The sequence below is a fragment of the Trichoplax adhaerens genome, genomic scaffold, assembly GCF_000150275.1.
Source record: "Trichoplax adhaerens TRIADscaffold_13 genomic scaffold, whole genome shotgun sequence".
Classification (NCBI taxonomy): domain Eukaryota; kingdom Metazoa; phylum Placozoa; class Uniplacotomia; order Trichoplacea; family Trichoplacidae; genus Trichoplax; species Trichoplax adhaerens.
The window spans coordinates 1,475,567-1,492,499 of record NW_002060955.1 but is presented as its reverse complement, the minus strand read 5'-3'; the positions used below and the strand labels follow the sequence as shown (position 1 = coordinate 1,492,499).

The following is a 16,933-nucleotide window of genomic DNA, read 5'->3' as shown; positions in this document are numbered from 1 at the left end:
TGAATGTACCTAAACTAGTCTATCTACTCTTATGGTTCTCCGACTAACTCCGGAGATCCTCAGTAAGGGAAAACTAACTTATTCCTATACTATAGTAATCAAGTCAAAACGATAGGTTTAGGTTAATAAAGATCTTTATTGCCAGTGTACCCTACGTTAGCCTCAGTAGAACTGAGATGAAAAAGTAATGATCAAGCTTATATACAGTTTCATATGTTACACAAATAAGATCGGTACTAATCTTTCACATTAAATTATAGAATGTGCAATACAGATCCATACAGGCTTACTATAGATTCGACTTGCTCGAGTGTTACTTATCACTTGTCACAAACTAATATTATTAATTAGCACCTTATTAACTAACATAATAATCTTTACAGCTTGACATTTTAATTGCTAACACCATATCCACGCTGTATATTACTAGGATAATTAATAACAAAACTCAAGTAACAACTAGGTTGTTGCCGAGATCGGCAACCTCCATAATAATATTGTTACACATATTAGATCAAAATATTATTCATTTCGGAGCGAGCTCCGTCACATGAGTTAAGTCAGTCAATTTATTAACCAATACGATAATCGAAATATGTATACTAATATGCAATAGCAGGAAATAATACGAAACATGTGCTATTGATTTACTGCATAGTGCTATTAATTTTAAAATAAGCAAGCGATAAACTTTCTCATAAATATTTTTAAGCCATCATAAATAAATCAGAAGGAAAGTTAATTGAATTAATAGTCTTGTTATCAAATTATCTGATATCTGCCTTCTTTTTTCGAAGTAGTTACTATAATAACTATTAGCAACTTATTGTTACTGAATTAACTGGAATTTCTCCCAAATTGCCTTCTATATCAAATTCTTCCGCGAAGAAATGCGTTAGCTACTATCATATGTGGGCGGATTTGGAATATATTTTTTAGCAGCCAATAAATTTACACTTAGGACAGATTATAATGATGATTATGAACTTCTTCTGGAGCTCTATTTAAAGCATCAAATGTTATAATAATAGGATACAAATTGCTGAAGTACTGATTAATAAGTAACCGAATCGCTTCTGTCTATAGAAAGTTTGAGTCATTCGGTTGTAGTAACCGTTTACGTTGTATTTAGCTATGCTGATACTGATGAGTACGATAATAACGCATCATTATTATTTAGAATTATAATTTTATGATGTATGCGTTTTCAGCTGCCAATCAGAACTGAGAACGGAAAGCTGAAATATAGCAATGTAAAATGATTATACCAAATTGAATTAATAATCAAATTTATTATGTTAGCGTTCGGCGTTCCATCTTTTCTTTACCTAGGCAAATAAAACTTTTTCCTCTAATAATTCAAGCAGAAATCGATTTTCACCTGCATAACAATAATAATGAAGTGTTCAAGTTCATTTATATATTATTTCTCAGAAACGATCCAGGATAGTAGAATAACATTATATCCAATTATTTTACGATTTGATGCAATATTCAAGATTTGGTCATTTATTGCAAGTGTTTAATTTTTTCAAATTGGTTAATGAATGATTGCATTGATCTACACTCACAGTGCAGAAACAATGAAAATTAAACATTTTTCACTTTGCTTATCAGAAATCTTCCAAGGGATATAAGTGTTAGGAATGAGGAAGCTAACTTAAACTTAGTGTATGATTCTGTAACTGGTCGCTGCTGTTTTGATGGTTAATTTCAAACTGGTCATAGAGCAACATTTGAATATCTTCAGCCCTCTAAAAACTGATCGTTAGTATGGCGTATATAGGGCAGTTTGCAAAATGACCGACTTCGCATACGGTTACGTTCATATAGATATCAAAATACAAAAATATGAACGGATTAATAATAGCCATAAAGTCTATTAAATATATTTCTAATACTGATGCCATAAAGTAAATTTGCGTAGGATTAAATAGTTGAGCTAATAATTTCTGCAATACTTACAAAATGACCATGGTGGTGAGAAATAAAAGCGTCACTAGAATATAGCAGATAGAAATGAAACTAAAGCTCGGATTGATTTGTTAAAAAATTGATGTTGTTGTCTAACTGATAAATTAGCTTAGATTTAACATAATTTCTTTGATGAAAGATGATTCGCCAGGAAAGAAATAAAAGCTAGCGCGACGGTATTACCTAGCAAATAATCGTTAGGAAATTGTTATAAACTGAAACTGATGTATTGAATTCAGAATAATCACAAAATGGGTTAAACTCATCTGAATACGTAATGTGACCCTATTCTGGCGATACTGCTAGAAACGAAGCCAGCCAAATAAACACTTCGCAAATGGCAATTAACTTCTTTTATACAGCCTAAGACTTGAGCGATAAACCTTAACAATTATGAAATAACGATCAATACTAATTAAAGCTTAATTCATAATTTACACGACGCATAGTAAATAGTTAGAATTCGAAAAGTCTACAAAATACTGAGATATTCGTTGACGGGACAGCATTTGCAGGTGCTATCAGGTAGCAAATGATAGCAACACTATTTGATATAATGTTAGATGTAACGGCCATCAGCATCAAATAATAGGTCTATTTATGAAAGTAAGTATAAGTTACAAAAATATGTAATAACACTAAATTAGCAACCAATCCGATGCCCGGTAGATATGAAGCTACAATAGCCGTTACAGTCTAACTGTTGCAATATTCTAGAAGCAGGTTCTAAAATATTAAAACACTGCCATTTGTTGCCTTATTTGACTGATATGTATAGTCGTCCATACTGCTAATAGTTCGGTAGCCAAATCAGTGTGCAGATATGAATCTAAGGGAAGTGAGCTGCATTATGAGAATATTCCATTTGATTTTCCAGATTATCAGTCTTTCTTTAGTAAATTCTTTTAATCACACCTAGGTAGGGGGATGGTAATTAATCGTGAAAAGATTTTTAAAGGTGAAATCATTAACGAGGTAGAATTATGAAAATTAATCTTACGCGTCATTTATCATATACTCATAGTTTACATTGTATTATTAATTTTGGCGGAATTATATTTCAAAGAAAGTAGTTAGTAAAATTCTTACTTTAAAATGTTCACAAATCTAGCGAAATCTCTACAGTGGGTTCTTATTATGCCTGAAGTTCACAATTACGAGTTTTGCATGATTCTTCATAGTAACATTTGCATTCTTACTAATGTACCGCTTTTAAAAGAAAGAAAACATTTGAAGTAAAGTCCTTTAGATAAGCTAAATGTATCATAAATATATGATTTTAATTTTAACTCAAACTGTAATTTGGTACCTTACTTAGTACCTTAGCAATTTGTTCGCATCTCTAGAGCAATTTAACTACCAGTATCGGTTCGCTGTATTCCAACTATAAGTCAAGAATGTAGTGATAAAATTAATGTTGACGAATTACTTCTTGTGATTGCTGGGAATTAATCAAGTATTATAATATTGATATTAATGATGGAATAATTAGGACGAGCTTACGCATCGTAACAAACATGTACAGTATCAGCAAGGGAAATGCCTTCATTATCATTTTCTACTCTAGATTTGTTCAATATCATCATTAGATGGATCATATCAATACTGCAAATTCTGGTCATCGTACATCATCACTGACAAAGACAATAATATATAAATATAGAATTTTATTTTTTTTCAGCTTGACAACACTTAATATTCAAACAGAATGAGCTTGGAAGTAGCATTACATGAAGAAAACTTTGCCAACCACCAAGATAATAGATCATTTTTAAATTGAAGCCCTCATTTGTAAGGAAACTTTATTATTTCTTTTTATTGAGAAACATCAATCATTCTTACCAATATAAGACTTGACAGCTTTCCAGCCACTAGAATTGAACGATCTTAAACAGAAAACAAGTAGTTATACGAATACATATAACGTGCAAAACGAAGTATCTAAATCAATGTTATTTCCATCAATTAATATGTTAGTAACATAGTAAAGATATAACAGCTACATCATTATGTTTTGATTACTTTCTAAAATGCTTGAATCAACAAACGAAAATTGATTATATTTTGAAATAATAATGTCGAAATAAATGAATTAGCATTGCAATTATATTATGCAGTGGTAGTATAAGTTGTTGCTTATGCATGCAGTTTTTATTAATTAAATACGACTACCGAACATGCAATATTTACGGTAGGTGCTACTAAACCGCGTACAAAATATAGATCGAGTAGTGGTTATGTTAGTATTTTGCTGTAGATGAAAACAAATTGATATCCTGTACGCGATTCATTAGATTCTACTTGTGCACTCCGGCTACTTTTACATACACGATACATATGCAGTTCAAGTTTGTTTTATTTTATATTTCGCATTCGATCAATATGGCAAAGTCGAGCATTTACAAGCTATCATTTAATATCGGTTATAAGTTTCATTTAAGAGTATATCTTGTTTTATTGTTTGCATTTTAATTCATCTGCGATATTAATGTAACGTTATAGATCCAAAGGAGCACTTTTTCCAAATTGCAAATACAATTGGTTTGGATTGGACAAAATTGGCTGCAACTTTGGATCAATCCATCGATGTTGATAGTATTAAGGATGAAGAGAGTGGGATTTTTGACCAAGCGATGAAATTTCTCAAGAAGTGGCATAAAAAAAATTATCCAAATGTACATGTTGATCAGCTTCAAGCAGCTTTACGACGAATAGATAGGAACGATATTGCTTTGGCTATTAAGCCCACTAAAACATGAAAATATTGTTGCGTAATGGCATATTTTTCAGTGTAATGCTTGTCTTTCGAATAGTAAGTACGGTATCATAGATTGAGAAATTGATTATAACTATTAATCCTATTAAGAACGGAACTGTATTCGTACATGTAGTCGATATTGTGCTTTATTTAACGACTACTTAAAATCGATTAAATTCTATTTCTTTAAATATAAAGCAAAAAACGTAAGCAAATTTAATACTCTTTACACTCTGTATTAAGACTATCATCTGTCATAAAGTAATTTTCAGCTAATTTGTATATTAATTATCGAGTGGAGTGTGCATTTGTACAGCCTCTATGAGATGAAAGAGGAAAGCAAACTAGACTTGATTTGTTAAAAGCAATCAAATATTTACTTGTATTAATTTTACTATTGCCTTTTCTTTTCGCATACCTATTTGGAGTCTGGTTGTATCTATTTTATAGACCCTATAATAAATCAATTTACCTATCTTCCAAAATAGCATAAATTTTAGTCATCGTGCGTACTATAGTCATCGTACCTCAAGAGATTCAGCAAATTAGCATTGTGAATATAAACAGTACATGTATATTCGTTCTGAATTCTCGTTCGGCTGCTTTGGCTTAAATAGCGTATAGTAAGCTAATTCTAAGGCTCCAATATAAATCAGACTATCGAGATTTATATAACCATGTTCAATTTTATTACAAGGAAAAACAAACAGTAGCTGTATCTGCAATAAACTAGCAACAAGAAGAAACCCTCGATTTACTCAATACATATGCTTATAAACCTAGCAGATATCCTATTAAGTAATTACAGTGAAAATCCGATTCCTTTAATGATGTTATCACATGAAAATGTTGTAGCAACTTACAGCACACTCTAAGCCTGAATCTGGACTGTACTCTAAGCATGATTTGATATCGACAGTGCCAGTGTGGTGAGTGGGTTCTAAACCATTTGAGTTCACGATCACTAACTCAAAATTTAAGTTATCAAAATGGAGCAAATCTCTAACTTGACACTATTAAGTAGACACCGTCTTTAGTTTCAACGTATCGTTAGTGCTACTGTCCGTTGTGCATATTTAAAATAATCAGTTCATATGCTAGATGTCGGTATAAACTACTGTATTTGCATCTTAGTTTTAGTTCTATTTTTTCCAATTAAAGCATCTAAAACGAAATTTAAGACCCTGGTATGTACAAGAAAACAAATTAGAATTCCTATTTATCTAAGAGCGGAAATAAGATTGTTATAAACTTCATCGAAATGAAGTTGAATTTGTCTTTAAACTGATTAGACTCTTAAGCTGGGACGAAAATTGAAGAATTGAAATCTCTTTATAAAACCGGACGCTACGAAGAGTCTCTCAAAGTTTTACCTATCACTGATCAATCTTGTCAAGAGAATAATAATGAATCAGGCCTAAATTGATATGATATTTGCATCATTCGTCATATTAGGGTATTAGTCACGACAGAGCATTAAGATGGATGCACATTTGATAATTGCAGACTTAATCTTTCCCTACAATTCTCACAGTTGGTTTTTTTTTTAATCATTATCAACAATCACTCGTAAGCATATTATCTAAGTCGATACATATTAATATACGGGCTAAGTAAAGTAACCGAAAATATTATTTTTGACACTATGGCAGAATGATTCCAGATACCTATTTATATATTCTCTGCCTAATCCTATCCATATTCCAGGTGTTTCTGTTTTTACACCATATTTTCTTATTCGTCTCATAACAGATTTTTATCCATGCAAGCATTCTGATAACTACGGTGATAAATTACTAATATTCACATCTCCTACTTCTATAATTATTTATCTAGAATTGTGTTATTAAGGACTAGATACTGAAGAAATCAATTTCTCATTCATTTGCTTTCGTCAATATTTAATAATCATGATTCACTATAAATATAAAGTCAAATATATATATACAAAGATTATGCGATGCATTAGATGCTAAATTTGGACTGATGTCATTTATTTCTATTGTGATAGTGGACTGTTTAACAGCATTTAATGCTAGATTCCTTATTAAATTACTTCCTAATTTACAGACCACACGCGTATTCAGCAACTGCTGTATTTATTCGTGAAATTGAATAATGTCAATACAGGCTTTCTATCGATCTCAGCCTGGATGTTTATAAATACCGTTAGATTGATGTCGTATTGACTACCTTGTTTAATAATAGGAATTGTTTGTTATTAACATATTATTAATTGTAAATAATATGTAGGTTATAATCTTTTATTCATGCCTAAGCTTGCATCATGTACATTCCAAAGTTTACAGAGTGCAAGTTAGTGTATAATCATTTTAATTCTCTGAATTAAAACCTTTCTACTAATTAAGCAATAACCAGGCTTTAAAAATATTTGAAAATATTTGGTAAATCTTCTAATATTTACTGTAAGTGTTTTTATATCATTAGATATCGTACCAGGTTTCAGTTATTATGTTAAAAAATTGTGCTAGAAACGACGGAATAGACTAGATAAATTGCCTTGAATACTGGACTGAGAAAAAACTTGCCCTAAGGAAATAGAAGGACTAGGACAGACTTTCTCCAGCCATTTTCTTAGTATTTCGTTGAGCTCCCCAGGTCTGAAAGTACAATTATTGTATAGTAAGTTGTATTATCAAAGGGCAAATGTACCAGCGCATTATTACGATTTATAAATTCAATTAAATATCTTCGCAAAAAGGAAGATCGTAGGATGGAAATTGATATTGAGAGGACATTTATTAAAATTTAAAATATTTTTATTTCAGCTTGTAAATAACCTCTTTATCTTAATCGATATTAAAAGTACCTTTCAAACTGAATGCAGTGGCCGCAATCTAAGCTATACGTGGTTAAATTAGGTACATATTTCTCCATATTTTTAACAAGTCCCTGTCGAAATATATTATCGTATTCTGCGACGACTATTAACGCCGGCTGAGAAACCTAGAGATAGAACACCAAGTGCATTCACGCCTGATCATCATGCCTTATTTCAACAGTATACTTAGTAAGGCTAGGAAATGGCGAAATTTTATCAGCGACAGGTTATACGAAATGAAACGGTAACGATTAATCGCTGAAACTACCAAAATTAACGTAAGAACTCAAACATCCAATACCTATCAAAATTACTGAATATTGTAAGCCAATTGATTGAAATATCATGTATAAGGAAATATAAAATTTACCTGTCTACCAATAAATTTAAGATTCCACTTCCAAGTTTTTGGATAGGTGCGATAGTAATTTAATCCAGGTCTACGTTAAGATATCCATATTAGCAGTGTATCATTAAAAGGTATTCTTTGTTGACTTTAATATGGTATATTCGTATATCATTTTAAGTATATCTTTCGGCTTTCAAAGAGTCCGCGTATGAACAGATTAATATTTTAAGCAATCTTATAAATTACATGACTGGAATTTTGCCTACTAATATTGAATTTCAATGTCCAGTTTTACAATAGCTCAGCCTTAACTTAAACGCTATCTCCGGGATTCCAAATTTTAGTTATTTACCATTTTAATGTAGAAGACTATACTGCAAGCCTTAAAAACATTCCTGGTATAGATGTACTATCGCTTTATTCCAGTATTACCTAAATCCAGTTTGCTTAAAAGTCTTAATGTACTCTTGCATTTCTTCTTCGGTTAAGAAGGGCGTATCTGGTAGTTCCTCTGGTAAGCCTACTAGTATGCCGCCTAATAGAGTATAAAAATATTATTTCTAAAAAAGAAAAGAGAGAAGTAAAGTAAAGACATCCTATTTAGCATAGAAATTAACTTCAACACAATTTTTTTAATAAAAATCACTGAATCCCATTATTGTAGCAAAATATGGTAGTTAAAAACTGGAATAGAATATATACGGTATGCAATAACGATTATTTGATGTTAAGATCATTTGTGTTAATTTATATCTCATTTATGGCTAAAATAGTGAAATGGAAATATCTACGTCGAACTAAATTACTCTTAAAAAAATAAAATTTTAATTGCAATGACTACTGTACTCTTTTTTAAAATTATATTAAAGTTAGTAGTATTTCCTAAGCAAAATGTTCTACTTTTCAAGCTCGCATTAAAACCATCCATAGAACGCACCTCTCTTCCGAACAGTACTAAAATCTACTTTATCTTTTAACCAGCTCTAGATTGTTACACATAAATATGTTTAAGTTAAATTTGAGTCAATATTTTGCGTCCAATCATAGCTACGAAAAATGTAATACAATACACTTAATGGGCCAATTTGAACTTACAATCGGACCATAATCTCCTAAATAAACGTTAAATGTGCGTTTATAATCTTTCTCAAGTTCAGCTTCTGCTTTACCCTACACAATCATTAAGTACATAAACTAAAAATTTGTGCTAAAACGCATGTAATACGTTGGATAATATTTTCAATACAAAAAATTTAGATTCTTATCTATTCACAAGAGTGCTATTGATAGATTAAACATGATACCAGCCTAGTAGAATTATTCTCATGCGATTTTTTTGAATCAAATATTCGACAAATACTGGTCATTGCTTTAATTATTTCCTTCACATGGAAATCACTCGTACTATTGTATCGATCTAAATAATACAAATTACTTGTGTTTTTCTTTCTAAAAGCATTTATTAAAAAATATTACCTCTTGCTGATAGTAAAACTGATAATCGAATTGTCTCGGATTTTTTTTGATATGTTGTAGAAAGTTCTTATATCGATGTTGAGGTTTATATGGTACGTTTAGACTGCCTACGGCTCTAATATAATCCATTTATAATTAATAAACAATCTATAAGTCTAACTTTAATAACGAAGTTAGTAAAATAGTTCAGCGGCCAACTTACTCAACACGATCTGGAAAATGTAAAGCACAAAACCAAGCAATGATACTGCCTAAGTCGTGGCCAATTAATATCGCTTTGTGTATAAACTGTATATAATTTTAATAAATTATGCTAGATCAAGATCGAAAGAATTTCTAACTTGAATCAATTAAATTACTAAGCAAAAATTTCAGCGTCGACGATAAATTATTATTTTATTTCATGCTTATAAGGCGTATAAGTATTTATTCTGTTCTAGTTTTACCAATGAATCCATGGTATCAATGACATCCTGTGCAAGAAAGAAGTATACAATCTGCTAAGTTGGCAACAATCTTTAACATGATTACGTTTCTAGAATGATTAAGACGCTAGTGCATATTGTTGCATTCGATTTACGTCTGTTATGTTGCAGAAATACCACTAATATACTAGTATGTACTTGCCTGCACAATTTTATCTGCGGTATAGTCTTCAATATCTAATTTACAAACGATAATTCACCAGATCATAAATAATTATAAACTAGAAATGTATGATGTCAGTTTTGAATAATCTGAAATATTTATTCAGGCTTGGTATTTTCTTTCTTGCATTAGAAAGTATTTTAAAAGCAATCAATGAGTTCTATTCACTAGCATTTGTGGGTCACTACCTGGTGGACAACTAGATTGACCAAATCCTCGTAAATCAAGGGCAATAGCTCGATAGCCTAGCTTGGCAAGATAGGGAATCTACAGTAAAATAACTCATAACAGTTAATGATGGCGGCTGATTATATAATTTAATATTATTTAAACAACACCATTAAAAAGAATGTCTTTTAAAACTCTCTATTAAATAAGTAAATAAATATACCAAAATAGTGATAGCGAGTTACTTTTAAGCTAAGCCATATTTATACTTAGCAATATCAGTTTGATGCTGCTTAAATTTCTTGATATTAAATAGCAATATTAACTTAAAACAGTATGAATTCTAAATTACTACACCGTTATAATAGCAAATTAACAGCCATATGATGAATTCTATCTTGCCTGATATCTCCAGCTATACCAATAATGCGGAAAGCCATGGCATAAAATAATCGGAAGACCATTCCCTTTTTCTACAAATTTAATTTTTATTCCGCTCTGACAATCGTCCATAAGGGAGAAGGTTCATTTCAGTAGAGTAACAAGACATTAACAAATATTTAGCTTGTTGTTAGCAGTTGGATCTAAAGCGATTACGCATGGCATAAATATTTATTAATCATGCTATTTAAGTAAGTTAAGCAAAACCTTGGTGACAACTTGGCCATGGATAACATTATTTTCAGTAGCTGCAGGAGGTCTAGGTATCGTTTTGAGCTGTAATATTTTGATACGCATATTACAACCAGCAATTAATCTTGTAGGATAGCTTAATTTTCGTTATGAGCTACATCGACTTAATAAAATCAAGTATTTTACATTGACTTGAAAGATATTCTCTAATTTTTGTATGATTGTTGGCTGATCAACTGCCAATATTGCTGTTATTCCTATACTTTGGGCTGCTGCTGCGTAGGCCTCAACCGCTTCAATTGAGATTGCCTGTAGATGAAAAATTTTTACACGTGAAGTGAGATACTAATGTTGTTTAGATTGGTACTGCTAAATCTATGAACAAAGGTAGATATCAGGGGATATTTGATCTCTTATTATATTAATTATTAGAAGAGGAATAAGCATTGCACACATATACGCACCTCTTCTGGCTTAAATCCCATCTGGTCGAGTGCATAGTGGTAGATTTGTGTATCTGGTCTGACTAATTGAATTTGATTTGATTCGTAACAGTAATCGAAATTTGATTTAATAAATAACTTCATCCTTGCAGAATATTCAGTAGAATGATAATCATTAATCCAAGTGTTGGCTAGCAGGCATGTCTTATATCCTATTGAATAAATTAAAGTAGATCGTGAACGTAATCAAGAAATTATCGCCTAATATATTTATTCGTGCTAAGTTAGCATAATAAGCAGTTATAGATAAATCGACCTAAATTTCTTAGTCGTTGCAAACTTCGAAGCAGAAAAATGTTGACTTTTAAATCGTTTATTGATGACAGAAACTCATCAATGACATTGCTAAGAACAATTGCAGGCATTTTATTAGCTTTAGCAGCTTGAAAAACTTGCTCTTTAAGTAACGGTATCATCTAGCAATGAAGAAGCCTATCGTTAGCCAAATGAAATCCTTAATAAATTCATGGGTCTTTAGCATCATTTAGGATGATTATTTCATCCCTGGTAATTAATTTACCTCAGATAATGTTACTTTTCCTAATAGCATTTTGGATGAAGGTTTATCTGGATCATCTCGTTTAAGAAGGTTAATTAAAAAACCTCTGTTTACATAAATCAAAAAAGATTAGAACATTAATACATCTCAACCGATTTAGTCTAGTAAATGTCAACAACAGTTGATATAATACGAGTATAACAATTTTAATTTCGTTAATGTTAACCCTTAGCAGCTGTGTGATAGATTATACTAGTGTGGCATTATTCTAATCTAATTTACAAATCATCGACAATATTCTAAATAGACTTTTGGTTTTCGTTTTAACAGAAATTGGCCAAAGATCATTGCTTTACATAGACATGACGATCGTTGTTATAGCTCAAATATACACTAGTGTTAATTTTTAAAATTGTGCGGCTTGGACTTTTAACTCATAACGAGAACCAACCTTAATAATTCTCCTACTATATGTATTTCAAAGCTAGAAGTTCTATTTTAAATTTATATTGTTATAAATAATTAAACGATATTTTAAAATCTTTAGGCGTGTATCGTGTCTTTGCAGCCTAAACTGACAATTTTGCCATTGAGGACCAAAGTATAGAGATCTATCCTAAATAGTTATTCTGTAGCTAAATCAAATATGCTTTAATAGTATTAACTACTCGTTTCTTAAAGACCTCAAAGACTTTTTAATAGATCTCTGCTATATCTCATGCCAGTATCGTTTATGTCGTTACTAAGGTTTCTGTATTTGCTCTTGGATAGTATCTACAAAGTAGTTTAGACTTTCGCAATACAATTTTCTATTATATTATATTATTATATCTGACTTAATCTTTTATTTTAACAGTACTAGATCAACTGTTGTTATAAATCCTATACTCTCTATGCTTACAAGGACAAATTTGGTAGATTTAAATCCTATTTTGTTGTCTATTTACTTTGACGTACTGGGAATGGGCAAAGCGTACACTTGTATGCGTGATGATTTTTACCTTGGTACGCCATAGTCCCATTCCGTTTTAGCTAGCTTATAAAGCACAGGAGTACTCATCACTCCAAAGTATTCACATATAACGACTTTATATCGGCTAAAATTCAAAAAAAAGTTCGATTTTTTCACTCTGCAAATCCCATCGTCCGCTATTTATTAAGACAGCAAGGCTAATAGGAATGGTTAGTATCAATATTTCTGCTTTAGACTTACCTATTTCTCATCTTTCTTTAAGGTTATATACTTTGATATACAGGTGTAAATTTGACGTAAACTTATCGTACATCAACTGCAACGCTAGCAAGATTGGCGGTAAAAACGAACAGTTGTAATAATCGTAAGTTAAAAATAAATCGAAATCTATAGAAGCGAAATTTTAAAATGATTTAACCTATTATTACTATCAGCGACTGATTTAATAACTGCTGCACTGAAGCTTATTTAAAAGTTATATAGCATCTATTCTTTTTATAAAGAAGAAGTTTTCATCACGTCGTCAACTAATTTAGGCTACTAGTGTCACATTCGGGGATAAGCTAAATCTCGCCAAAGTTGAAGCATTTTTATGTGCGGTATAAAATTCAACTAAATCAGACGAGGGTAAAGTTTTGGATATAGATTCAAGACAAGTTGGTTAACTTTGGTCTCCATAGTAATCTATTCTTTAATTCATGCCATATGAATATTTTATCCAAATAGATGCAACCAAGTTATTCAGTAAAATAATATAAAATGTTTTTATTCGTCATTTTATAAGAGCTACAGTAGTTGGAAAAGCTCATCAATTATATCGAAGCTGAAGTTATTAACTCGTAGAAAAGTCATTACTTACTGGATAGGATAGGCTTGCATTGCATTTGAATTCAGATTTTGCTTATTAAGCCGTGCTTTAAAATTTTACATCACAAAATCAAATTTGCTGGAACTCGTGATAGCCGATCATGCAAGAAAGGGTAAACAATTGTGCGAGTAGATATAGATTTCAATCATTTTCGGCGAATGCCAACTTCACCTTGATGCTGATTTCCGATTGCATTGGAATTATCATAACTATGTTAATTTATAAATGCAATTCTTGCGATTGGTCACTGCAGGGAAAAAATTATGACATCGATTATTAATATCAATATTGACATAAGGATAAAAATGAAGTCAGTATGATGAATTCTGTCGTTTCCCATCATTATTCTTTATATTGATTTATATCATCAATAAATCTTTGTAATATCCCTATTTAAGAGAATAATTTATAATCATAACTCATTAAAATCTTTCTATCTAATTGATTACTTTGATAAGATTGCCTTGCATTTCATATGAAGCATACTCAATACAAAAAGTTGTCTTCGTTCACTACGGCACTAGCTAATAGTGTTGGGTGAATCCCACCGCTGCCACCAATTATGTCACAACTGAGATTGCAACACAAAAATTAACGGGATTCTATCCTCTAAAGTAGTCTTAACTATCTAAGCAACTAACTCTAAGCACTCTTTAATTTACCAAACTTAGGTTCGAGTCTTAGACGATAAAATACTCACGCTAAAAATCAAAACTTTACTCTAAAAGCTATTTATTAAAATGAACGATTGAACTCACAACTTACAATCTACTACTAACCACTGATAACCGTCTGTTATCGACTAACTTATCAACTCCCTTAATTAAGAACTTTGAGGCTTTTATATAGACTCACAAACTTCGTTGGTGTAAAACAATAATAAATTTATAGCCAAGTCTACATGCTGAATATAGCAAGAATCACAACACACTTTCTATGGCATTTCATAGTAGTTAATTAATGGCTAGGTGTTAACATATGATTCATTACTCAACAAAATTATATCATTGATGATGCAATAATTAGTTAATTGTCACATACAGCTTTTAAGTAAGTAAAATTTCGCGTAGCTTCTCGATGATCAAGTATTTATTCAATGTTATTGAAGATTACCTGCAGACATAACACTGTTCATGAAACTTGTAAGGAATAAGCTACCCCCAAGTCAGTCTTGCGATTTTCTATCTGGCAATAGTTTCTCCAAAAATAATTTACTAGCTTTCAAGAGGTAATGCATGTAAGATAAAGAATTTAAAGCGTGATAATCAACATAATGTAATAAAATTTTTTATATTTAATATGTAATCGCATTTGGTAGGAGCAAAGTAGTTCTGTACATAATTGTGATATATACCAATCACGAGATTCCAAATTTTAGAAAAATAAGGGCTTTATTGAATCTTATACAAAGATTAACTACTCACAGCTCTACTCTAGCCGAATACTACTTCTAAAGACTTCTACAACGAACTAACAGAATAATCTAAAGTTGCAGGCTTTTATACTTTTAGTAGCATTCGCAGCTACAATCCGCATGGCAACCTTTTACATTATTTTAGACATAGTAAATTATTCTTAGTAACACAATTCTACTTGTATTGTCATTTTGCATACGGTCACGTTCATATAGTCATCTGTACTCTAGCATAGAGTCTATACCACTATAGACTATAGTTATGGCTACCAAATATCTCTTAGGATAAATATCTACCGTACATTATACTAAACATGGCTAACAGTCTACAATCACAATACTAAGTTACATTACACATATATACAACGGTATTTTATTATTGCACAGTATCTTTATTCTTGCTGATAATAAATTAGGGAGTCATTTATTACATATTCAAAGCGAGACTTAAAATATCAAGAAAAATCTTTACTTTTCTTTTGATAGCAAATGAATATCATAACTTATTATGCAATTGTGATAAAGTGATCTTCAAAACAATAAATCAAGAACTACAGTTTCTTACAAATTTCACTTTATTACATTTGGCGCTGCGAGTAGGATGACTAAGAAGATGGCAACCGCAATGACAAGTATTAGCGAGCAATGCTTGAAGATCTCCCAGATGAAGCTGGAAGAATTTAAAGAAGAAGCTAGAAGACTAAACGTTGACATCTCGAATTTAAAGAAGAAAGAGGAAATTAGCTTGAAGCTAATGGAAAGAATCCTTCAAGAGAAACCGCAAGAATAGTCCAGAGAATCATCCTTTTCTCAGGCTGTAGAAATACTAACCCAAGCATTAGGCCGAATTGCTAGGCCATCAGAACCAAGGACTATCTGACTATCTGACAATCTTACACTCTAGCTTACAAGTTAAGTTATTCTCATACAGTCTTATAATAGTAATCTAAGCTATATTTGGGGCTGCACTACAGCAAATAAATATTAAGAATATCGCAATAAGGTATCTTGCAAGGATAGAAGATTAAGAGTAACAAAGTTGAGAGTTACGAAATTGATGTTAGATTAAATTCATTCAGTAACTTAGCTAAAGGATGAATAAGACGAGATTCTGCTGCTGCTCTAATCTAATGACTTATTTATAGAGTCAATGGAAAGTGATTGATTGCTTCGCGAATTGATGCGCTCCTCAAAACTATTATCAAATTACTTTAATTCATTATAATTGAGCTATAAACAAAAGTTTAAAGATTTTTATTAAGTTACAAAATCTCTAACTCAAGATCTTCTCTGATGAATATCATAATAAAAGTTATTCTATTATTTTAAAAATTTCTGAACGGTTTCAGCAGATAATGAAATTTATCACTTAAACAGCAGGTGCTATACGCTAGAGTAAATTGCGTTTGGGAGACTTGCATATATTGGTAGCCTATAAATAATTCATTTGCTAATTGTTACCTAGAAAAGTATTTACCATTTCTTAAGCAATTATTTCCAGTAATTTTATAGTATAGAAATAAAAGTAGTAAGCATGTTGTTGCTAGGTGTTTTCTTAATTACTGAAGTTCATTTAAGCAAGATATGTATCTTTAACTAGTCTACAAAAGTAAATCCAACGTAATTTGATGTCTAATACCGGTACGTTTGATCTTCTATAACTTCTCTTAAAGGATATTTAAGATATTCAGCTACTTCATCTATAAAATCTTTGAATGCAATGGTAGTACAAACTATAGCAACTCGAAAGAATTTCAAAAAACGCATGATTTAAGAAAAAGATCAGTAGCTGTAGGAATGAGAATATCAAAAGAAAGCCATCCAATTT

General features: G+C 31.0%; 1 protein-coding gene across 1 annotated transcript; it reads right to left on the bottom strand.

The window, feature by feature from the left end:
* Nucleotides 1-7,552: 7,552 nt before the first annotated feature.
* Nucleotides 7,553-13,074, bottom strand: TRIADDRAFT_60079 (uncharacterized protein; the record flags this gene model as incomplete). The annotated part of the gene is made up of 16 exons (XM_002116005.1): nt 7,553-7,699; nt 7,945-8,014; nt 8,356-8,458; nt 8,861-8,906; nt 9,019-9,093; nt 9,400-9,514; nt 9,602-9,674; nt 10,236-10,314; nt 10,864-10,932; nt 11,035-11,157; nt 11,313-11,503; nt 11,608-11,767; nt 11,872-11,956; nt 12,302-12,343; nt 12,852-12,947; nt 13,064-13,074. The coding sequence occupies 16 exons, from the start codon at nt 13,072-13,074 to the stop codon at nt 7,553-7,555; spliced, it is 1,485 nt and encodes a 494-aa protein (XP_002116041.1).
* Between the last annotated feature and the right edge of the window lie 3,859 nt (nt 13,075-16,933).